At 36.7% G+C, this 23,975-nt stretch overlaps 3 protein-coding genes across 3 annotated transcripts; 2 read left to right on the top strand and 1 right to left on the bottom strand.

The window, feature by feature from the left end:
• Window positions 1–4,170: 4,170 nt before the first annotated feature.
• Window positions 4,171–4,970, top strand: LOC119073845 (mitochondrial fission process protein 1). Its single transcript, XM_037179688.1, has 2 exons — window positions 4,171–4,471; window positions 4,533–4,970. Exons 1-2 carry the CDS (start codon window positions 4,280–4,282, stop codon window positions 4,809–4,811), a joined length of 471 nt encoding a protein of 156 aa, XP_037035583.1. The 5' UTR covers window positions 4,171–4,279; the 3' UTR covers window positions 4,812–4,970.
• LOC119073841 (CWF19-like protein 2 homolog) lies at window positions 4,957–7,579 on the bottom strand. The gene is made up of 4 exons (XM_037179675.1): window positions 7,397–7,579; window positions 6,023–7,336; window positions 5,233–5,949; window positions 4,957–5,168 (listed from the first exon to the last, which is right to left on the bottom strand). Exons 1-4 carry the CDS (start codon window positions 7,481–7,483, stop codon window positions 5,040–5,042), a joined length of 2,247 nt encoding a protein of 748 aa, XP_037035570.1. The 5' UTR covers window positions 7,484–7,579; the 3' UTR covers window positions 4,957–5,039.
• Window positions 7,580–19,540: 11,961 nt separating this feature from the next.
• LOC119083246 (pickpocket protein 28-like) lies at window positions 19,541–21,254 on the top strand. The gene is made up of 5 exons (XM_037192950.1): window positions 19,541–19,554; window positions 19,757–19,875; window positions 19,929–20,017; window positions 20,097–20,281; window positions 20,348–21,254. Exons 1-5 carry the CDS (start codon window positions 19,541–19,543, stop codon window positions 20,655–20,657), a joined length of 717 nt encoding a protein of 238 aa, XP_037048845.1. The 3' UTR covers window positions 20,658–21,254.
• The last annotated feature ends 2,721 nt before the right edge of the window (window positions 21,255–23,975 follow it).

Raw genomic sequence — 23,975 nt, 5'->3', positions numbered from 1 at the left:
GATGTTCAAACTTTATTTCAGAAATATGTAATTAGGCTCTCCCATATGAATTTATTTCAATTCCATATACAAGGATCAACTAAAAATTATTCTACACTATGCCAAAAAAATGTGTTGTTTTTTTATAAAGTTGATTAGTGACGAATTTAAATAACAAAATTTAAAGGGTCAAATTCTAAAATGTAAAGGAGATTTGGTTCGAGCCTTTGCTAAAAATCCCGATACTTTTACATGTAAATTGTACCAGCTTCTTGTGAATAATTTCGATGGCGCGCTGGTCGCATGTTGACAAACGTTGGTAATTCTGCTAACTTTACCAATACTTTTTACAATTAAAAAACAAATAAGCAAAATTTTGATGTATGATAGAATATGAAAACGCTGAAAATAATTTTCGACATCCAAATAAAATACAAAATTTTTTAGAAGAGAACCTAATTGTACAACAAAAGTTATTTTCATTCTACTGGGAACGAAAAGAAAGATTTAAACATTTACTGCGGGCAGCTTTTTACTGGAATGCACTTTCCTCGCAGTCTAGCGTAGTTCGGGTTGCAATTGCATCCACGAGTACAAACCAACCAATTGCAAGTAACGTTAACATGGTCACAACCCTGACAAGGTATTGGTGGAACGCAAGAATCCATAAATTCATTTTCAGGACATTTATTGAGATTTGCTGTAACTGTAAGCGATGTATTAAAAATTATTTTCACTTTGATTTGAAAGCGAAATCGAAAAACCTTTCGTTACAACGAAGAAAATAGCGAATACAATCACCAATTTTAACATTTTAGTTTTCTTGCAACTCAATAACGAACTACTAAACGTTTATTTGTTAAAGTCCACAGTTTTATCTTCTTCAAAATTATTATTTCACTACAGATCCGTATCTGGCACTCTCTATGCACAGGACCGTTTAAATGTGATAAACGTTTATTAATAAATACCATAGAGTTACGCTCCAGAGGTCATACCATGAGTGTCCATGTAATTCTTGTGTGCCGATGAGCATCAGCTCCTGCCCCACCATGTCAGGTTCGCGATTATTACTCTATGATAAATACGCCCTAATTGTACAATACGGCGCTGACTGCACAAGTTGTGAATAACGACTGATCAAATATTACAACAACTTTTTATCCAATCAATACGAATCCACATCACAGTTAGCATATCATATTTTCCATAATGACTCAGTCGAAATATTTTTCATAACAAATTCCCACAAATAAAAGACGAGGACGGATTTTTTTTACTTTATTTAAACACTAATTTAAAAAAAAACATAGCTAACGCCGACCCGTACGAAACACCTATTCGTATCAAAAGCCTTTAATGTGAAACTCTTCATTTCTCTTACTTCATTTTCTTCTCTGCTGAAAAACTATTCTCCCTTTAAAATCACTTACATTATCCACTCTTTGCCTTGTTATCATATACAACTAAATTGCAGGAGGCAATATAGACAGCCCCGTACGAAGTCAAATTTCATAAATTCCTATTTAAACAGCTATATACCGCTTTATTTACCTATATTTCACTATAAATAAACATTTCACAGGTAAATATATGCTATTATATAGCTCTATATGCCTGTATATAGCTCAATATAGCTGTATATAGGTATATATAGATGTCCATATATGGAATCCCTGAAACCCCACACACATAACAAATTATTTCCATGTTAACAGAAACTATCTAAGTACAAATTTTCCCACTTTATATCGTTTTACTAAAATCCAATATGGCCGCCGGCAGCCATTTTGTTAGGAGACCGGAAATAGTACCGACGCTTTACATTCGTTAATACCTTTCAAACAAAAAAAAATTCATGAAATTCGGTCAAAATTTACTCGAGATATTGTCAAAATACACCACGTTCACTGTACTTCCGAGTAGCCAGATAAGAGCTCACTCCAAGAGACCTAGCTCACGCTCCGGAGAACATAATTTCATAAAAAAAATTTTCCCTGATTGGTACGGTCAATACCTATCTAATAAAGCTAAAACAGACGAAATATGTTCAAATGTGGCCGACCTACAAGCAAAAACTGCCGCCCTGTGCCTGTTCCACACCAAGGGGTCTAACTCACGAGTCGGTCATCCGATTTCCATACACTTTTCTTTTGTCGATCGGTATTGTAAATACCTTTTATTTGACGTATCACTTACAAGTTTAACGTTTAAATGTCCGGAGATATCTTCGAAAAACCGTAAAGCACTTATTGGGCCACAGCTCGGGAGGGGTCGATCCAAAATCACTCATCTTCGAACTTAGCCTGTCTTTTGACATTACCAAACGGGAAAAAAAAGAATTTTCAAAATCGGATGCGTTTTACTCAAGTTATCGTGCAGACAGACAGACGGACAGACAGACGCACATTTTTTTTCGCGGATTTGGCATCTCTAGACAACCACAATAGGTTTCCCCTTACTCAGGGAGTCCAATTCGACGTGTTACAAACGTATGCGTAAACCTATAAGACCCCAGTACTTCGTACGGGTCTAAATACACAAAATAATATCGAGTTAACGAGGCCTACTCCCATGCCATGACATCATACCAAAAGCTACAAATATATTCCACAAAATACCAGACAATCGGAAAGAAACTCAAATTAATCATGCATTAAAATAACAGTATTTTCTCATTGTATGCATTGGGTCGGTAAAAATGAATTGTTCCACTAAAATCAGCATGAAATGCCCGATCTGGTGATAACTTGCAAATGTGCGACAGAGGTCGCTAACAGTTCCATTTTGCAGTAGGAAAATGTTGAAAAATATTTTTCCCTCAACTTTTCCCTACCACGTCTGTGAGACTTGAACGGATAATAACTCTTCCGTTTGGAATGGGTCGGTGAAATCATTAAAATCGGCATGAAAAGCCCGATCTAGTAATAACTTGCAAATGTGCGACAGAGGTCGTTAACAGTTCGATTTTGCAGTAGGAAAATGTTGGAAAATATTTTTTTTCAACTTTTCCCTACCACTTCTATTAGACTTGAACGGATAATAACTCTTCCGTTTGGTATGGGTCGGTAAAATTGAATTGTTCCATTGAAATCAGCATAAAATGTCCGATCTAGTGATAACTTGCAAATGTGCGACAGAGGTCGTTAACAGTTCGATTTTGCAGTAGGAAAATGTTGGAAAATATTTTTTTTTTCAACTTTTCCCTACAGTCAAAGGCAGTCAATTTTCAGCATAAATTTGCTTCAGCTGTTTTTCAGCTGATCCACACATACAATCAAAACTGGTTTTCCTTGTTCATACGGTTGAAGCTGCTACACGCACGCGCATGATAGTGGTAAAACCATATAAAGACGTATAAACGGTTGTGATTGTTTGTATGGATCAGCTGAAAAACAGCTGAAGCTAATTTATGCTGAAAATTGACTGCCTTTGACTGTACCACATCTATGAGATTTGAACGGATAATAACTCTTCTGTTTGGCATGGGTCGGTGAAATTGAATTGTTCCATTAAAATCAGCATGAAATGCCCGATCTGGTGCTAACCTACAAATGTGCGACAGAGGTCGCTAACAGTTCCATTTTGCAGTAGGAAAATGTTGATTTTTTTTTTTTCAACTTTTCCCCACCATATCTGTGAGACTTGCTAGGATAATAACTCTTCCGTTTGGTATGGGTCTGTGAAATTGAATTGTTCCATTAAAATCAGCATGAAATGCCCGATCTGGTTATCTGGTGATAACTGCGCATTTGTATTATCTTTACAATTTTACATACTCTGTCCATGCATACCCAGCTCTGCAATTTGCTATAATATGTCGGCTGAATTATAGTTATACTCGATAGGTTACACTAAATAGCCTCAATACGAACAACACACACTCTACGGATAATAGCGGCAGAGTCAAAATGACCCAAAATTATATCGCCCGGAACCACCTGGAACCACTTGTAAAAATCAAGCAAAATTTCGAGTCTGCCGCTATTATCCGTACAGTGTTTGTTGTTTGTATCGAGGCTATTTAGGTTACACCATGCCATCTCTAGTGTAGCTCTATGGTCTGAATTATGACACAACAACACGCCTAAAAATCCCGCACTTTTTCGAATTTTCAAAATTTTTCGTCATTTGATTATTCTCCTTTACCTGTATGGCGTGTTGCGATGACATTTGAGCACGTTAATGCAGATCCATATTTACAAACAAATCATAACACAAAAACATTGATTGCAATTATTCCGAGGGAAATCGTAGCAGCCATCAATTGGGCTTATGTAACATTAAGTAATCAGACGTAATGGAACCGAGGAGCGATGCAAAGGAATTGGACATCTACAGAGACTCCCCGCTGCGTTATTGTGGATACGCAAACGAAGTTGGTGAATCATTTCGACCCATCGTACCGAAATTGTTTGTTCATTTGAGCTATGCCGTGGCTGTTATGTACGTGTTAGCGGAATGTGGCGATAAAAGTCGCAAAATATACAAAGTGAGTGTGAGATTGATGATAAAACAAAACAAATTGGCGACAATCACCGACCTCCTTTCAGAAACCCGAAATTCTCGGTGGTGGCATGAAGCCTGCAGCAAAAATGGCTGGTGATGTTTTTCTATGGCAAATGCTTGCATCGGTTGCCATACCTGGCTTTATTATAAACCGAATAACGTACGGATGTGGAAAACTGATAAAAATGTCCAAACTGAAAGGCATACCGAGGAAATGGGGTGCGACCATCGTTGGACTATCATCCATACCGTTGATAATTCGGCCGATCGATCATGGAGTTGATATTTTAATGGACAAAACTTACCGAAAGTATGTTGTGTAGTAGTGCGTAACCGTGCAAGCGCCTAGTATTATCCTATTGCCGTGATGTGAAGTAATGTATCGGTGTTCGGACAATAGACTCATATGTGATTTGATGTCTCTGTTAGCTCAATTAGCTCAATTTTTAAATAAATTCCAAGTCTGCGTTTCTCCGACTCAACCAAATTTTATTTAATTGTCGCAACGAACCGTAAGGTATACATCGAGCCAACTGGACATGGCTGATTCATTAGTTCCTATTGATTTCAAATGGCTTCCACCAGTCGGCAAACTGTTTCACCTTGGGTATGGGATTCGGTTCCTTTCTAGGTCGACGCCACAGTCTCGCGTCCAAATTTAAAAGTCCGCCAATTGTTTCCTAACACAAATCAATTCGAAATCACTTCACCCATTCCAAACAGTCACATTGAAAGATCTTTTACCTGCGCAAAATTGCTGGGGAACCGATCCTGTTCCTCGATGACATGGGCCAATCCTTGGTCCATACCGAAATGCACCCAGAAATACGGCAACCCCTTCGGCACAGATCGTCGAATATCTTTGTCGTTCAACTGAATAAGTTGTTTATTGGTCGACCATTCGCGTTCCGACTCTTGAATGGCCTTTTTGAAGTAGAATGGCGCTAATTCGAAATCCCTATTCGGAACGCAATGGATGACCATGTGCGGATGTTTGTGCAAATAGCGAACCGTTTCGAAGAAGATGACATCCTGTTTTCGCGACTGAAACATTCGAGTAATTGCTTTCCGGTAGTCTTGCACTTCGTTCCATACATCTTCGTCTAAATGCGTCGAGCATGGTACATGTTGCATTGGCACGATCATACAATGACCGGTTTGTAAACCTTCGTGCCAAGGTAGACTGAGATAGACTTGATCGCCCATCGAAACAATTAATTGTTTTTCCATTTTCGGTGATTCGAAGCATTTGTCACATGAATCCAATGTACGTTTCAGCTCCTCGTGCCGACGAATGGCCTTCATCTTATCTCGGTCATCGATTTCTGATTGCGACAGGTCCTTTCGAACTTTGTCAGCGAAAATATCTTCGAGATCGTCGTTGGGATTCTTACTTTTGCCAGCAATGTTGGCGAATTGCTCGTCTTGGTCTGCGGAAGTAGTGAACTTTTCGTTCTCGAACTGAAAATAGAATCGAACACGTAAGTACCGTAATGCGTCTGTCTACATGGCACGTATGGAGATTTCAACTTACCATTTGTTTGATGTCGTATTTGTCATCGTCAGCAAAATATCGAACCCGTTCGCCTCCAACGTGTGTCTCAGCTTTCTTATTCTTCTTTCTACCAGCCCTTCCGCCCCACAGGTCACTCTCCTTAGTTTGACGTGATAAAGGTTTTGCGACGCCTTGGCTGTTCGTTTTGGTGAGCAAGATATGTTCTTCTGCATGGTCCTCCTTTGCCGTCTTCATTTTATTTATAATTTCTCCCTTATTTGCATTGCGATATTCTCTGGCCTTTTCCAATTTTTCTTTCAGGTTTTTCGCTAGCTCATCGTTGCCGAGAATTTCGGCTTTCAGGATTTTGGCGCCCAGTTCATTCATTTGCTGATCGGTAAGAAAATCGATTCGACTTAGTTTTGCTTCGTTTTGGTCGTTGGTTGTTTCATTGCTCGACTCTGCCGTAGTAGGTTTGGCATCGGTTTTACGGTTAATGACGTTCTCTGGTGTCTGGGATTTCGAACGTCTAGGTCGTCTCACGTCTTTTTCCCTGGATCGCTCTCTGGAATTCGAATGCCTTCTGGATCTATCTGCTGAACTTGAACGTTTCCTGGATCTATCTGTGGACCTCCGTCGTTTTTCCGATCTGTCTCTGGAATTTGAACGTTTCCTTGTTCTTTCCCTGGATTCGGAACGTTTCCTTGTTCTTTCTCTGGATTCGGAACGTCGCCTTGTTCTTTCCCTGGAATCGGAACGTCTAGACGATGAACTCGGATCGTCTCTATGTTTTCGCCAACCACTGCTCCGATAATTGGTTTCTCGTCGACGATTAACGTGGGTGCGACCTCTATCATCATCGTCTGAATCACTCTTCGGTTTCTGAAATGTTGGCATTCCGTTTCCGCCACCCTTCCAAAAAGGATTCAATTCTCTGGAGCTTGTTTTCGGATCGTACGATGCGACATTGTGCTCGACCTTTTTCGTTTCTTTCTCTTTGTTGGAAAATGTCGAAATCGACATGCCTGACATCCAGTCTTCCCTTTCCAATGGCTTTTGAACGGGAGACGATTTCTTCTCGATCCACTCGTTTTCGCTTTCTGATGATTTGGACGATGATTCAGACGAAAAACACTTCTTTCGCTTCTGCTTCTTTATTTCTTCCTCTGAGGATGAAGTGCTGGACGACTTTCTTCGCTTTTTCTTCTTTTCTTTCTTCTTCTTCGACGATTTTTTGAGCTGCTTCTCATTTGCTTCGATTTTTTTAGATACGGATGGTAACATCCACTGATCGTCTCCTCGCAACATTTTCTGTACTTTACGCTCGTCGCGGAGTTTGGACCTTTCCTCAGCCTGCAGGTAAACGTTTTCTAACAACAAAAATATCAACAACAAAGTGCTGGACGTACTTACCTGTTTCAACAAATTGTTTCTAGCCTCACGCAACTCCTCTCTCACTCTATCTTTCTCTCTACCGCTTTCAAATTGAATAAAAGACATTTTGGATGCAGAAAATCTGTGAAATCGTCGAAGAAATAGTTTCAAATGTTAACAAATTTTGACAGAATATCGTCCGCCGATATGGATTATGGATATGGATATGGATATGGATTATGTATTGCTTTTATGAACCATCTTTACTGTCCATATAGCTAACAAGTATATGAGTAAATTTTTGAAGAAATTATTCTTAAATTAGCGGTTATCTCTGGTTTATACCAAGTGCAATAAGTCAAAAACGACTGTAAAAGGAAACCTTTTTTTCCATATTTAGCACATTTTCTGATTTTTTTTGGGAAGAATTTATATTGATAATTCTAAAAATAAGATTTGATTACTTGAAATTATTAACTGACCACTGGAAAAAAGAAACTGATCGCTGACATTTTTTCAAAATTATCACAACAAAATAAGATTCTACAGACCAAAAATAAGAAGTGATCCCATGTACCACTTACCATCCGAAAAATAAAATTTGATCCCCAAAAATAAAGAATTTGATCGCAAAATATAAAGAATTTGATCGCAAGAAATAAATAATTTGATCGCAAAAAATAACGAAAATGATCGCAAGAAATAACGAAAATGATCGCAAGAAATAAAGAATATGATCGCAAAGAATAAAGAATTTGATAAAAGACTAACAACTTGATAGTTGACTAACAACTTGATAGTTGACTATCAAATTTGATAGTTGACTAACAAATTTAATGCGTCTACTATACCAAAGAAAGATGTTTTTAGACCCGTACGAAGTACTGGGGTCTTATAGGTTTACGCATACGTTTGTAACATGTCGAATTGGACTCCCTGAGTAAGGGGAAACCTATTGTGGTTGTCTAGAGATGCCAAATCCGCGAAAAAAAATGTCCGTCTGTCTTCTTTTTTTTCCCGTTTGGTAATGTCAAAAGACAGGCTAAGTTCGAAGATGAGTGATTTTGGATCGACCCCTCCCGAGCTGTGGCCCAATAAGTGCTTTACGGTTTTTCGAAGATATCTCCGGACATTTAAACGTTAAACTTGTAAGTGATACGTCAAATAAAAGGTATTTACAATACCGATCGACAAAAATCTATTTATCGGATGACCGACTCGTGAGTTAGACCCCTTGGTGTGGAACAGGCACAGGGCGGCAAGCAGTTTTTGCTTGTAGGTCGGCCACATTTGAACATATTTCGTCTGTTTTAGCTTTATTAGATAGGTATTGACCGTACCAATCAGGGAAAATTTTATGAAATTATGTTCTCCGGAGCGTGAGCTAGGTCTCTTGGAGTGAGCTCTTATCTGGCTACTCGGAAGTACAGTGAACGTGGTGTATTTTGACAATATCTCGAGTAAATTTTGACCGAATTTCATGAATTTTTTTTTGTTTGAAAGGTATTAACGAATGTAAAGCGTCGGTACTATTTCCGGTCTCCTAACAAAATGGCTGCCGGCGGCCATATTGGATTTTAGTAAAATAGAAATATCTTGGGAAAAATGATACTTAGAGAGTTTCTGTTAACATGGAAATAATTTGTTATGTGTGTGGGGTTTCAGGGATTCCATATACGGACATCTATATATACCTATATACAGCTATATTGAGCTATATAATAGCATATATTTATCTGTGAAATGTTTATTTATAGTGAAAGATAGTTAAATATATTTTATTTTTTTTATTTTATTTTTTCACGTTTAATGACCAACTAACAGGCCGTAGCCCAATAACAAGTCAGTCAGATTACAATGAATAAAAACATAATTTACATAATTAAAGATCAAATTTAAATTTACGTTAAAAATTTTTTGACGCTAGTAATAATGAAAACATACAGTAGCAGAATTTAAAACAAAACCAGAACAGGGTAGAATAACCAAATGATAGCAGGTCCGTCTGCGAAATGATCACCAATCAAAAAAATTCCTGACCAAATTATTGTAAGCACGTAGATTCGAACCAACAACGTTGAGATCCCCAAAATAGATATCGTGGTTCAGTTGGATTCTATTTGCCGGCGCATTCCTTTGATAGTTTGTGGTCATCACTGGCAGGCAGAATATGGATTTCTGTCTCGTTTGTCTCGTGGGGTTGTGAAAAGAGAGTTTCTGGCAGAGTGACGTATCAACAAGATTGTGGACTAATTTATAAAGCATGATCTCGTCATTCTCCAGACGTCTAGATTCAAGAGAGTGCATTTTTAAGCGTTTTAGTCGCACATGGTATTCAGGACGTGGATTAGCAATTTGAAATTTGTAATAAAACAATCTCGTAAACTTTTTTTGCACTCTTTCGATCTGATCACTGTGATTAGCGTATAGGGGATTCCAAACTGTGGAGCAGTATTCAAGCCGACTTAAAACGAGTGACGAGAAAAGCAGACGCATGCTCAATTGACTTGAAAAGTATTTGCCACAGCGGAATAAAAATCCAAGCATTTTATACGATTTGCGGGTTATGTCACTTATGTGTTCTACAAATGATAATTTATCGTCAATGATCACACCCAGGTCTTTTATCTTATCAACCCTCTTTAGTACGTCCTTACCAATGTTGTATTGGAATAGTAATTTGTTTGGTCTATAAGACGTTGACATTACCGCACATTTGCCCACATTGAGGTGCATGTTATTAACTCTACACCAATCTACGATCTTAGTGATATCATTTTGGAGTAATAAACAATCGTACTCGTTCCTTACGGACTTATAAACTTTAAGATCATCTGCGAATGCCGAGCATGATGAGAGTGATAACAATAAATCGTTGATGAAGAGAATAAAAAGTAATGGGCCCAGTATCGAACCCTGAGGAACGCCGGACGTCGGATTAATTCTATCAGATTTGGATGCACCGATGATGACAAATTGAGATCGGTCACGAAGATATGTCGAGAACCATCGCACAATCTTGTCCGGGAATCCATGGGACCTCAACTTGTCCAACAGGATACCGTGATCAACCTTATCAAATGCTTTAGCAAAATCGGTGTAAACCGTATCGACCTGGCCACCTCCTACTATTGCATCGGCAACATCCGATACATATTCCATAAGATTCGTTTGGGTCGACCTCTTAGCGAAAAATCCGTGTTGGGAATGATGAATGTTAGCTTTTACAGTATCGAAAAGCTTATTGAAAACCATCCTTTCAAACACTTTCGACATCGCACACAAAATGGTCACTGGCCTGTAATTAGCGACACAATTTTTGTCACCTTCCTTAAACACCGGGGAAACAAACCCAATCTTCCATCTCGAAGGGAACTTACTCTCATTCATGGACTTATTGAACAAAATGCAAAGCGGCAGGCTCAGTGACAATGACAGCCGCATGAAAAACATCATGGGGATGTTGTCCGGACTGGAAGCTTTATTCACATCAAACCCTTTCAGTGCTGCCTCAACTTGCCCAGGAGTGAATATCACATCCGTTTCTTCAGACTGACTGATTGTAACTGACTGGTGTTCAAACGGATCATAGACAACTTCAGAGGTGGTATCAATCGTGGGATTATACACAGAATTAAAGTACGTAGCAAACAAGTTGCAGATTGATGACCTACATGAAGCTTCCTCATCCAAGTACGTCATACAGTTGGGCAACGTATTAGTCTTCCTCAATGACTTTGTAAAAGCAAAAAAGCACTTAGAGTTCGACTTAATCTTTTCCTCACAACTTTTCACGTAATCGTCAAAGCAAACCTTAATGCCAGCTTTCACTGCCTTACGAAGCTTAACGAAATCAAACTCGAGTCTTTCTTTAACCGAAGGAGAGTCCTCTCCTTTGATACTTAACCTCACCCTTTCCTTCCTTTTTATCAGTGATATCAGATCATTCGAGTAGTAAACCGGGTAATCACCAGCATGAACAAATGTCTTAGGAATCGTTTCAATATAGCGGTATATAGCTGTTTAAATAGGAATTTATGAAATTTGTCTTCATACGGGGCTGTCTATATTGCCTCCGGCAATTTAATTGTATATGATAACAAGGCAAAGAGTGGATAATGTAAGTGATTTAAAAGGAAGAATAGTTTTTCAGCAGAGAAGAAAATGAAAAAAGAGAAATGAAGAGTTTCACATTAAAGGCTTTTGATACGAATAGGTGTTTCGTACGGGTCGGCGTTAGCTATGTTTTACTCAATGTCTTACGGCTGAAAAATGCCTGCTATCAAATGAGCACACTATGATTGAAAAGTGTAGGAAATTTTATGTTAAATGTAACCATCATTCTTTGTAGGCAATATAAGATAAGTCATTCTCAACTAATTTCTGAATATTTTTTTTAAATTCATTATTCCAACAATCAAACAAAATATTTTACAACTCCCATACGAGTGTGAAGTTTGCGGCCAGAGCGAAACGAGGGCCGTAATTCTCACGAGTCGTGATTCGACCGATAGAAAAATTCAATTTTACCGATAGAAAATAATAAAATACCGATTGAAATGTGGTACCTGTCGCTGGCACCTCTTCAGTAAATCAGTAAAAAAAAGGCTTTCCTTCGCACTTTGTCGATTTTGGAAATATAAAGCTAAGGCGGTTCGTTCCTAGAGACTCAATCCTTCAACGAAATGTAATGAGAAGGCGTTTTGTTCGCTCCTAGGGAATTCATCCTTCTACGAAATGTAATGCAAAGGCGTTGTGTTCGTTCCTAGTGAATTCATCCTTTTACAAAACTTAACGAGAGGCGTTTTGTTCGTTCCTAGGGAATTCATCCTTCTACGAAATGTAACTTAGAGACGTTTCGTCAATTCTTCACTTTTGTCGCTTTCTGAATCGTCGAAAAAAATCGACAAAAGTGAAGAAACGACAAAAAAATTAATTAATTTATCGGTCGTTTATTACCATCCACATTTTATTCACGAGTGACGGTTTTGCAAAATACCGAGGGACTTCCTTTTTGTACAAAACTGTAAGAGAAGAACATCTATCGGTTTTTTTTTAAATTTTTTACCAAAGTGAAAGAGTCCTCTCATCATTCCACATTCGTAAAACTTCGCATCTACTCTGATTAAATTTGACAAAATGGCAATCAAACAGAATAATAGATAGCATATCCTTATTTCTTGCAATCAAATTCTTTATTTTTTGTGATCAATTCACTAATTTCTTCTGTCATGCTCCTAATTTTTTACTATCAATTATTTATTTTCTTCTTTCAAGTTCTATTTTTTTGTGATCAATTCCTTATTTCTTGTAATCATCATTTCATATTTTTAGGCAATCATATGTTAGTTGTAAAACTGCATTAATTTAGCGATCAAATTCTTATTTTCTTGTGATCAAATTTTATTTTTATTGCGATCACGAAGACATTGCGATCAATTCTTTATTTTTTGCGATCAATTCTTTATTTTTTGCGATCAATTCTTATTAAATATCGATCACTTTAATTACATGCCTTTTTTTCCCTTCTTCCTAAGAATTTGTTCTAAAATTCTCAATTTTTGCACATTTTCTGGGAACAAAACAAGAAAACCGGAAAACAAACAGTCATGGTCATTGTTTTGATAGTTTTGGGAACTCAACTGTTCTTGAGGTGATCGTTGCTTGGTATACCAAAAACTACTCAATGATTTCAGTGATTTCGATTTTTTTATTTTCATTTTAAGAACATTATACTTTCGTGCATAGAATAATCTAACCTGTAAATAAAACGACGTGAGCAAAACCGTTTCCTTTTTCTAATCATTAATGTTCAAAAGACCCTTCCAAGCTGGTCTTGGCTCTCCAATAGTAATTGCCATACTGTTCTTCGCGCGTAGCTGTCTCTTACTTTTGCAATATGGTCGAAGCGTTGCATAGTACAAGATTTCGACGATTGAAATGATACTGAAGCCCATGAAAAGATTCAAAAGACCACCAATTCCTGAAATGGTAAGACTTTACAGTCGGCGTCTTTGAAATAAGTGCCGCATTTTGTTTCAGCTGATCCACAAACGAAAGTTCTTATATTTGTTTATACGGTTCACCGAGTCCACAAAATAACAATTACAAGAACGCATTTATACCTGCTGTAAATGAATCGATATTTAATTGCATTCAGATCTATGGTTACGTTATTGCTTACACAGAAAATCGGTGAATCCAACAAATTGACTCTTCATGTTCCTTCGAGTCACGGAATCATCATAGAATATGTCCACCATTGCGATGTTTTCTCTAATAAACAGGAGGGGTTCTATTGAAATTACTGTCTGGTCTAGGTACAGGTATAGGGTTGGACAACGGCAGTCACAGAGAACGGACGTGTTTATGCGTTGCTCTCTAAAAGTGTTTCTTTTGTGTGGCTGTGTGTGAATTCATTTTCGATTTTGTCTAATTTCTGTGCCAACTTTTACGGCTTTGGTGTTTTTATTTTGCTGTAATGTTTAAATGGTGAAATTATTTTAAAGGTTTTATTAACGAAGTCAAAGTGTTGTTCTCGTAGGTCATTTTCTCTTTGATCAATAAAGTCGTTCTCGCCTCATTGTGCGATATCAACAATTGTGTTATTTCCTTTGTTATTTAACATGTGCTTCGTGGCGTCGGTTTACGGATTAACAATCGACTCTACCAGAAGCTAATGCTAAATTACGTGCTCGATTAATGTACGAAAATGACACATTGCCGTATGGCATCTGGCAGTCAATTTTAGTGCAGGTAAGGTACAAACGCTTCGGGTTCTCATTTGACACCCCAAAACCACATAGCAAATTTTTACAAATTTGCTGTGGTACAATCCCAAGATACAGAAACTATCTTGTACTCCAAAATGACCGCGAGGTTTAACAGATCTATTGATTGATACGTTGTATGGATGTCAAGGGATATGACGAAATACGAATCATTCAGACGCTACAACCTGCAACGCCAGAACGAGTTCAGTCACATGGTGGCATGGCGATTTATACGAAGAGGCAACTCATGGCCTATGGTGATTAGACACTTGCTATTACCTAAAACTAATAGCCGTAACCGTAACAAAGTCGGAAATATCAAAAAACCCAACATTCGCTTTCTCCATAAAAGAAACCATATCGACATAATGTCAATAGTAGAAAGAGCTACAACATGACAATGTTGATAGCGCCATCTTTGGGAAAATGTACAGGTCAATTAGTGATGGTTGTGGTATTCGCATACCACCCACGGCTTGGAGAATTCACAACGTATGGGACGTTAACACACGGTCGATTTGTGAACAATCTAAGTCGGGAGAGATACGATGTAAAATCACAGTCCATATGATCAAGAGACTTGTACAATAGCACAACAGGCCCATCTGAGGCTTAGGTGCTGGGCTTACACCCTCCCATCTAATCTAATCTAATCTAAGGTATAGGAAGAGATAACAATGCTACTCATGGAGTAGTAACATGCTCATATATATTAACGTCTTTGTCCACTGTGGCACGGTACGTTAATTGAAACATTTACTTAGTCCACCCATATGGGTTGCTTGCAACAAAGAATTACCTCAAAAACCTGGAATCGTACTTTTGTAGTATTTCCTCTTTTACGTATCCGGTAATGTTAAATCTACTCATCGACATCTGCGAGTAAAAGGTCATCGAAAAGCATCCTGGCAGACATTTACAGGAAAAGGTTTTGTTGTACGGCGACTCGATAGAAAATCTAACTGTTTTGTAGCAGTTGCGATCCTGTTGGCTACATACCCTCGTTTTTATGTCGACTCTTGGCATAAAGTGCAATACACAACCACATTGCGCTTCAATAATTCTGGCTTTACACTCCAACTCGCAGTTCTTTTTAGTGTACGATCTATCAGAACAACCCAAAATTTTATGAAATTTTTGCATTACAGATCACAACCGCCAACTAATTCGTACCGATAGTATGTAAGATTTGCATCACTAGTGAACATACATTGTCGCTTATATTTTGCGACAGTTCGTATTAACGGTGAAGCAGATGGTATATGAGGGGTGACTGCTAATCGGGTGTGATATCCGGTTTTAATTAAAATGCCATAGTTTGCTACCAACGGCGTTTCTATGGGATTGTGAAGTAGAATCTAATTTTCGGATAACGAGATTTAGTTACAAATGTGGGTGCGATCGTGATGCCTACCTTGAATCCTGCGCTGTTTGTTGAAGAGCAGTAGTAATCATCGAAATTGGCATGCAGGACAATTGTCAATCCCAATGCACTTCCGGGAGCTAATAAATCATTTGTAAATATTTCAATAAACCCCTGATTAAATCACAGTTACCTAAAGCAACCCGAGGATACGTGGTTCTGTTTAAGATTTGATTTCCATATCCAATTTCTGGATTCCAATCTACTGGCTGGTATTCAATATTTTCGTAAAAATCGAAATCGTCTTCCTCTCTAAAGGAACAGTCCTAATTATTCTATTTTTCAATTCTTTCAGAGGCTAGATGTATCGGTTTGGAGAGAAAATCCTTCAATTTTTGTCTGTCTTACCGATAATTTTGTTGATTGAACTTTGGGTGTACAAGATTAAATGAGCAACAAAGTCCATCGTCGGTCATAGTGGTTTCGAATATTTTTGAGCAATTCACCGATCTACTTCCATATTTACACATAATCAACATCTCTTCACATGGTTGAGCCGCCTTAAATAATTAGATTAAAAATCTAACAATTAATCAATTTGGAGAGATTGGTGTGAAGTCTGTAGTTTGAGCCGAAGACAAGGGCTATAAGCTCACGAGTCAGATAAGAACTTCTTTTCTCGAGTCGCATATTACATGGGTTCTATTTTATATGGCAGGATTTTACAGTATTTAGTAATTTTGAGTATTTCAAATTCATAGACAGACAGGTAGATGCTATAAACATTCAGTCTCGGAGAAGTCGGAACGTTCATATTGGGCCAAATTATTTATATTTAAAACCAGACCAGCCTTGAGTACTATTTCTTACCCGTAACACAAATTCCTTATACTGCGTCCAATTCGATGTGAAATTATGATTCATCATGTCATCTCTCATACATAGTGTTTTCAGTAGATAATCTTCAAGTGTTCCGGGTTCGATATCCTTGGCAATACGTTTCATAGCTTGATTCATGTTACATATTGTCGTGGCAGGAAATGGTATTTGTGTAATGGACGTTGTGAGTGGATCATTTGATATAATGACAGGTGTGGCTGTCCATTTCATCCACATAATGGAAATGAAGTAGGTGGACAGTGACGATACCAATAGAAAAGCCAAAATAAAAAATATTCTGGAAGTAACAGTGAATTGATGAGTGGAACGACATTTCAGGTGACGAACAGACACACCTTTCGCTTAGCGATAGATTTGTGTCACCGACATATTTGAGTCCATTTATGTTTGAGTCTGCCATGTACTCCTCAAAATTCCGTTTAAATGAATTCGATTTACTTTCAACGGGTTTTTTAACACGTAATCGCAACCGCTTACGCTTGATGGAATTCACATCCATTTTCAAGCAGAAATTAAATTTCCGTTTTGCTCGACACAGAACTCGTTTGAACGCGTATCAAATCCAACTAGATATTTCCTTGAAAGGAATCGATAGCAAATAAAAGAATCTGAGCAACATTGAATAAACTTTTTAAATTTAGAATTGATAGCCTTACTTCATAATATTAATTACGTGGCCGCGATAATTACATGTGCGTTCGCATGACACTTATTTCTGTGAGGATTTTTTTTCAGCTCCTTTTGATTATGTGTTATCGGTTTCGTGTCGACCGAACTGTAATTAACTTGAAAGACTTGCAATATTTCGGTCATTACACAGACAAAAATATGGGATTAGAATTTTTAGGTCCGAGGGAATTACTTTAAAAAAGTAATTTTTTCGGGATTAGATTTTTAATCTTCGCCAGAAATTGAAAAAATGTAATTCCATCAGGGATTAAAAGTAGGTCCAAACAATAATATTGGGGATTGAATGATGATACTACTGCTTATTATTTTCCGTTTATAATTTGATTGTCTTGAAATCACACTTTTGAGTTAATTGAGTTCGAACACGATTTACGAGCAAGATACGGTTTTGTGAGAAAAACTAATTTGGTCTTAAAATGTTGCAATGGGACTACCGATGGATTATTCTGCCTTACGATACCAGGCTCACAATAAAATTTGTAAAAATACTACCAGATTCAAGAAATCATTAAATCAATGTAAACATTACAAAGATAGTATAGATATAGAGACATTCTAGATCGAAATTGGCAGGAAGGCCAATTTTAGCCGCGAACTATCCCCATTACCACGGGAAACCAGACATTTTTGAATTTAAATGGTTAAATACTTAAAAAATGGTAAGAAAACTTCAGGAGAATATAAAAATGAAAATCATGAAAAAATATTGAGGTTTGAAGTGACGATCTTGTCATCTGGCAATTTGAATTTTAATCCCACGAGGAATTAGTTTCTTTGAAACAACGGTTCACAATAAGCCACGTTGGGATTAAGAACAAATTGCAGCAGTGGTAAGATCATAAACTGAAGTGCAGGAGGTCCCGGGTTCAAATCTCGTCAGGTAAATAAAAAAAATAATTTCTGTTTCATAAAAACATTTCTCATTCCAGATTCACAAAAAAGCTTTTTCTCATATCAGACGTTTAGATAAAAACTATAATATCACAATATCCGTAAAAATCGTTTTTTATTTTTTTTCTGAAGTAAAAGTAGGAAGGGTTAGAATTTTTTTTTATTGCATTACAAAAACATTTAGATCAGATTAAAATGAGTAAACTAGTAAACAAGCGTCAAACGTCAGGGCCTAAAATATTAAAATTTAATTTCTCTAGGGATTACTCATTTGGGGATAAGTTCAAGTAATCCCTGAGGGGATTAAATTTAAATTCTAAAGTCTAAAAAAAATTCGGTCACGTACTGTTAATCCCAAAAATATTTAGATCTAGGTCAATATTTTTATCTGTGTACGATCAGGGAGTTCAAATTTTCAACGAGTCTGCTCGGCCCGAAACCGATAACATATAATCAAAAGGAGCTGAAAAAAATTTCTCATATAAATAAGTGTCATGCGAACGCACATGTAATTATCGGGGACACGTAATTAATATTATGAAGTAAGACTATCGATTCCCTTCAAGGAAATGTCCAGTTGGATTTGATACGCGTTTAAGCGAGTTCTGTGTTGAGCAAAACGGAAATTTAATTTTTGCTTGAAAATGGATGTGAATTCTATCAAGCGTAAGCGGTTGCGATTGCGTGTTAAAAAACCCGTTGAAAGTAAATCGAATTCATTTAAACGGAATTTTGAGGAGTACATGGCAGACTCAAACATAAATGGTCTTAAATATGTCGGTGACAAAAATCTATCGCTAAGCGAAAGGTGTGCCTGTTCGTCACCTGAAATGTCGTTCCACTCACAAATTTTACTTCCAGAATATTTTTTATTTTGGCATTTCTATTGGTATCGTCACTGTCCACCTACTTCATCTCCATTATGTGGATGAAATGGACAGCCACACCAGTCATTATATCAAATGATCCCCTCACAACGTCCATTACACAAATACCATTTCCTGCAACGACAATCTGTAACATGAATCAAGCTATGAAACGTATTGCCAAGGATATCGAACCCGGAACACTTGAAGATTATCAGCTGAAAACACTTTGTATGAGAGATGATGTGATGAATCATAATTTCACATCGAATTGGACGCAGTATAAGGAATTCGTGTTACGGGTAAGAAATAGTATATTGAGTATCTGCCGACTGCTGTATCTGCGAGTGAATCTATTACAATGTGCGAATAATCTCTTCTTCGTTATTAGTACATTGTAGAACGATTCAAACCGATTGAATTGAAGGATTCTTTTGAAAAACGACCTGCCAAAATCGGAAGCATTTTCCAGCGGACTTTTTTATATGTGCCTTTATAGGTTTTGGTCCCTAGAAGCCATAAGCGACTCGAGGAAAGAAGTTTTTTCTGACTCGTGTAATCACACAACCCTTGTCGGCACGAACTGCAAACTTCACACCAATCAGAAATTTTCTCTCTCCTAGTCGAATACTTTCCAGATTTTTAATTTAATTATTTAAGGTGGCTCAACCATGTGAAGAGATGTTGATTATGTGTAAATATGGAAGAAGATCGGTGAATTGCTCAAAAATATTCGAAACCACTATGACAGATGATGGACTTTGTTGCTCATTTAATCTTGTACACCCAAAGTTCAATCAACAAAATTATCGGTAAGAAAAAAAAAAAAAAAATTCTCTCCAAAACGTTATGCATGTTACTGGCATCTAACCTCTGAAAGAATTGAAAATTAGAATAATTAGAACCGTTCCTTTAGAGAGGAGGACGACTTCGATTTTTACGAAAATATTGAATACCAGCCAGTAGATTGGAATCCAGAAATTGGATATGGAAATCAAATCTTAAACAGAACCACGTATCCTCGGGTTGCTTTAGGTAACTGTGATTTAATCAGGGGTCTATTGAAATATCTGCATATGATTTATTAGCTCCCGGAAGTGCATTGGGATTGACAATAGTCCTGCATGCCAATTTTGATGATTACTACTGTTCTTCAACAAACAGCGCAGGATTCAAGGTAGGCATCATGATCACAACCACTCAAACGACTGTTTGGCTGAGACATTTGTAACTAAATCTCGTTATCCGAAAATTAGATTCTACTTCACAATCCCATAGAAACGCCGTTGGTAGCAAACTATGGCATTTTAATTAAAACCGGATATCACACCCGATTAGCTGTCACCCCTTATATACCATCTGCTTCACCGTTAATACGAACTGTCGCAAAATATAAGAGACAATGTATGTTCACTAGTGATGCAAATCTTACATACTATCGGTACGAATTAGTGAGTTGTGATGATCTTCAATGTAAAATTTCATAAACTTTTGGTTGTTATGGTAGATCGTACACTAGAAAAAACTGCGAACTGGAGTGTAAGGCAAGAATTATTGAAGCGCAGTGTGGTTGTGTAGTGCATTTTATGCCAAGATTCGACATAAAAACGAGGGTCTGTAGCCAACAGGATCGCCACTGCTACAAAAAAGTTAGATTTTCTATCGAGTCGCCGTACAACAAAACTTTTTCCTGTAAATGTCTGCCAGGATGCTTTTCGATGAGCTTTAACTCGCAGATGTCGATGAGCAGATTTAATATTACCGGATACGTAAAAGAGGAAATACTACAAAAGTACGATTCCAGGTTTTTGAGGTAATTTTTGGTTGCAAGCGGACCATAGGTGGACGTAAGTAAATGTTTCAATGAACATACCTTACTATAAAGGACAAAGACGTTAATCTATATGAGCATGTTACCGGTCCATGAGTAGCATTATTGTATCTTCCTATACCTAGACCAGACAGTAATTTCAATAGAACCCCTCCTGTTTATTAGAGAAAACATCGCAATGGTGGACATATTCTATGATGATTCTGTGACTCGAAGGAACATGAAGAGTCAATTTGTTGGATTCACCGATTTTCTGTGTAAGCAATAACGTAACAATCGATCTGAATGCAATTAAATATCGATTCATTTACAGCAGGTAAGTGCGTTCTTGTAATTCTTATTTTGTGGACTCTGTGATCCGTATAAACAAATATAAGAATTTTCGTTTGTATGAGTGGATCAGCTGCAAACAGCTGAAACGAAATGTGGCACTTATTTCAAACAAGCCGACTGTAGTTGTATAGTCTTACCGTTTCAGGAATTGGAGGTCTTTTGAACCTTTTCATGGGCTTCAGTATCATTTCAATCATCGAAATCTTGTACTATGCAACGCTTCGACCGTATTGCAAAAGTAAGAGACAGGTACGAGCGAAGAACAGTATGGAAATTACTATTGGAGAACCAAGGCCAGCTTGGAAGGGTCTTTTGAATATTAATGATTAAAGAAAGGAAACTGTTATCCACGCCTCGTTTGATTTATAGGTTAGTTAGATTTGTTCTCTTCACTAATGTTATAATGTTCTTAAAATGAGATAACACAAAAATAAAAAAAATCGAAACCATTGAAATCATCGAGTATTTTTTGGTGCTGTAGCCCGAGCAACAATCACCTCAAAAACATTTGAGTTTCCAAAACTATCAAAACTATGACCATGAATTTTCTTGTTTTGTTCCCAGAAAATATGTAAAAAATGGGAATTAAAAAGAAAATTCGCAGAAAGTGTACTCAAAATGTTCACATCGATAGGCACAATATAGAAATTTCCAGTTTCACAAAAGGGTAAAAAAGCCGATTTTTTATGGTTGTTGGCCCACTTATTGCCGAATTTTCTCCTAATCTCTGCTTTCGCTTGTGATATTTCTTTTTATAGTCATTTTTGGCTCATTCATTTGAAGTCAATGAGAGTAGATAAGTAGATGCGAATAAAATGGGAATTTTTAAAAAAGTTCCAAGAAATTTTGTACAAAAATTTGAGATGCACCGTAGAGGTCGCTTTGCTGTCACTAAATTGTATGGAACCAAATGCTAGAACCATGCAAAAGTTCAACATCTTTTATCTGTCAAAAACGGCCTCTTAGAGCCGCCGTTTGTTTACATTTTGTATGAAGAATTTTGAAAACGGCGGATGTTAGGGACAGTTTTTGACAGATAAAAGATGTTGAACTTTTGCATGGTATAGAGCCTTTGATGAAACGCAAAGATCACTTTCTGTCAAAATGTATGGAGGACTTCGGTTTTATATAGATTATTCAATTTCTTTGTTGTTTACACAATCGATCGAAATAAATTTGTAATCATTTGCACTGTAATTACACACAAAATAACACGGGAAGTAGTAACAAACTGGGCAACAATTTAATTAGAGCTGATAAAAACTAAATTTGTTCATACATTTTGACAGTAATTATCTTTGCTTTTCACGTTTTCTTTTGTTGTTATGTCAGTAATTTTTTTGTCGGGAGGTGTCGCCCACTTCTACCTCAAGTGCCAATAAATCTTTTAAAGGTTGTATCTATGTATGTACTCGCTATAGACTGTTATGATCATAGTGACAGTTCTGGAGACCAGTTAAGAGGAATCTACACATGGCTATATTGTTGCCTACATTTGGGGGCAAAATTATTATTATTTTGATGATAATTTTGGACTCGCATCTTTTTTGGATAAAGTACGACCATCGTTTGGTGTTATGTGTTAGCTTTCAGTTAAAAGTTAAATGTTTGTGGTGAGAGAGAAAACTCAAAACATGTGTCAATTTTCGTGAAATATTGAGTTTTCTCAGACTGACATTTAAATTTTTATTGAAAGCAAACACATTTTAACACCAAACGATAGTCGTACCTTTTCCAAAAAGGGTGCGGATCCAAAATTATCATCAAAATAATAATAATTTTGCCCCGAAATGTAGGCAGCAATTTAACCATGGGTAGGTTCCTCTTAATTAAAACATGCGTTGGAGTACTTCTCATTCCTTATTTTCGTATAAATTTTTGACATATACCCCAAGGGAAGTTGAAATAACTAGTCGAAATTATATTTCCTTTTCTCTAATCATAACAGTTATGCTTAAGTAAGTTTAGATGTTTATTTAGTTAACATAACCTGAAATTGAACTAAAGCTATTGTGTTTTTGTTTCGTGCGTGCTGAGTGAATAAAAGAATTTCATTTTTGTTTTATTTTACTGCTTGTATTTTAAAAAAAGGTACAATACAATCTACTTAATACATAAAATAATATTGATTTTCATTTTGTTCATCAATCTAAACGTTAATTAGTAATGTAAGTACACTCAATTACGCTCTAAATAATTTGATTTAATTTTCTTTTCTTTTTTCTTGCTTAATAATTTATAGTTTTTCAATAAAAAGATATTTTTTGTTAAATTTTTGTCCGTATACATGCGTTCATTTTTTTGTATTTTGTTTTATTTTCGTCAAATGACCAAACTAAATTAGTTTGGGGTATAGGTAATTGTGGGGGAATTAGCATTATAATAGTTATTCGCTTTTTATATCTTCACTTAAAATTATTGCACACTAAGCTTATATGATTATTAATTGAAGGAAAAATTATGAATGAAAAGCAGTGTCCCAGTGAAAATAAATTCCATTAAGCCATTCGTATCGGTCTCATTTGGACTAACCACATGGGAGTTACATGGACCGAATGATGAATATGCCTAATCGACTTTTCAATAGTTCTTTTACAAGTTTCGTTTTCACTAGGGTGGGTGAGAGAGAATAGAAGTCAATTAAAAAAATATTTTGTTGGTAAACAACAGATTATTTTAAGTTCGCAAAAAGGGAACTCTAAAGGAAAAACGTACTGTAGGTACGGTACACACAGCAGCGTTAAAGATACCTAACTCAATTTTTTGACTGACTGTCAAATTTGACAGGAGAACAAAAGAAAAATGTGAATCATATCTCCTTCGCGCCGTTATGTGTAGGTAGATGAAACTGTTGATGAAATTGTAGCCGAAAGTTTAAAATTGTTGAAACAATAAAAGAAGCACACACATCACAATTGAATACAAATGAAAAATGCGAAAAACTTTTTCAATAAAAGTGGACACCGATAAA

This window comes from Bradysia coprophila, chromosome II, assembly GCF_014529535.1.
Source record: "Bradysia coprophila strain Holo2 chromosome II, BU_Bcop_v1, whole genome shotgun sequence".
NCBI classification, from domain to species: Eukaryota; Metazoa; Arthropoda; class Insecta; order Diptera; family Sciaridae; genus Bradysia; species Bradysia coprophila.
This window is presented reverse-complemented; position numbering and strand designations above follow the sequence as displayed.

Bases quoted from the DNA above. Each gene is read 5' to 3' on its own strand.
- LOC119073845 (XM_037179688.1), top strand. From the start codon at position 4,280: ATGGAACCGAGGAGCGATGCAAAGGAATTGGACATCTACAGAGACTCC. The intron at 4,472-4,532 runs GTGAGTGTGAGA...ACCTCCTTTCAG, and splicing joins AAAGTCGCAAAATATACAAA to AAACCCGAAATTCTCGGTGG.
- LOC119073841 (XM_037179675.1), bottom strand. From the start codon at position 7,483: ATGTCTTTTATTCAATTTGAAAGCGGTAGAGAGAAAGATAGAGTGAGA. The intron at 5,950-6,022 runs GTAAGTTGAAAT...TTCTATTTTCAG, and splicing joins AATACGACATCAAACAAATG to TTCGAGAACGAAAAGTTCAC. The intron at 5,169-5,232 runs GTAAAAGATCTT...GATTTGTGTTAG, and splicing joins TCCCCAGCAATTTTGCGCAG to GAAACAATTGGCGGACTTTT.
- LOC119083246 (XM_037192950.1), top strand. The intron at 19,876-19,928 runs GTAACTGTGATT...ATGATTTATTAG, and splicing joins GTATCCTCGGGTTGCTTTAG to CTCCCGGAAGTGCATTGGGA. The intron at 20,018-20,096 runs GTAGGCATCATG...TCCGAAAATTAG, and splicing joins CAAACAGCGCAGGATTCAAG to ATTCTACTTCACAATCCCAT.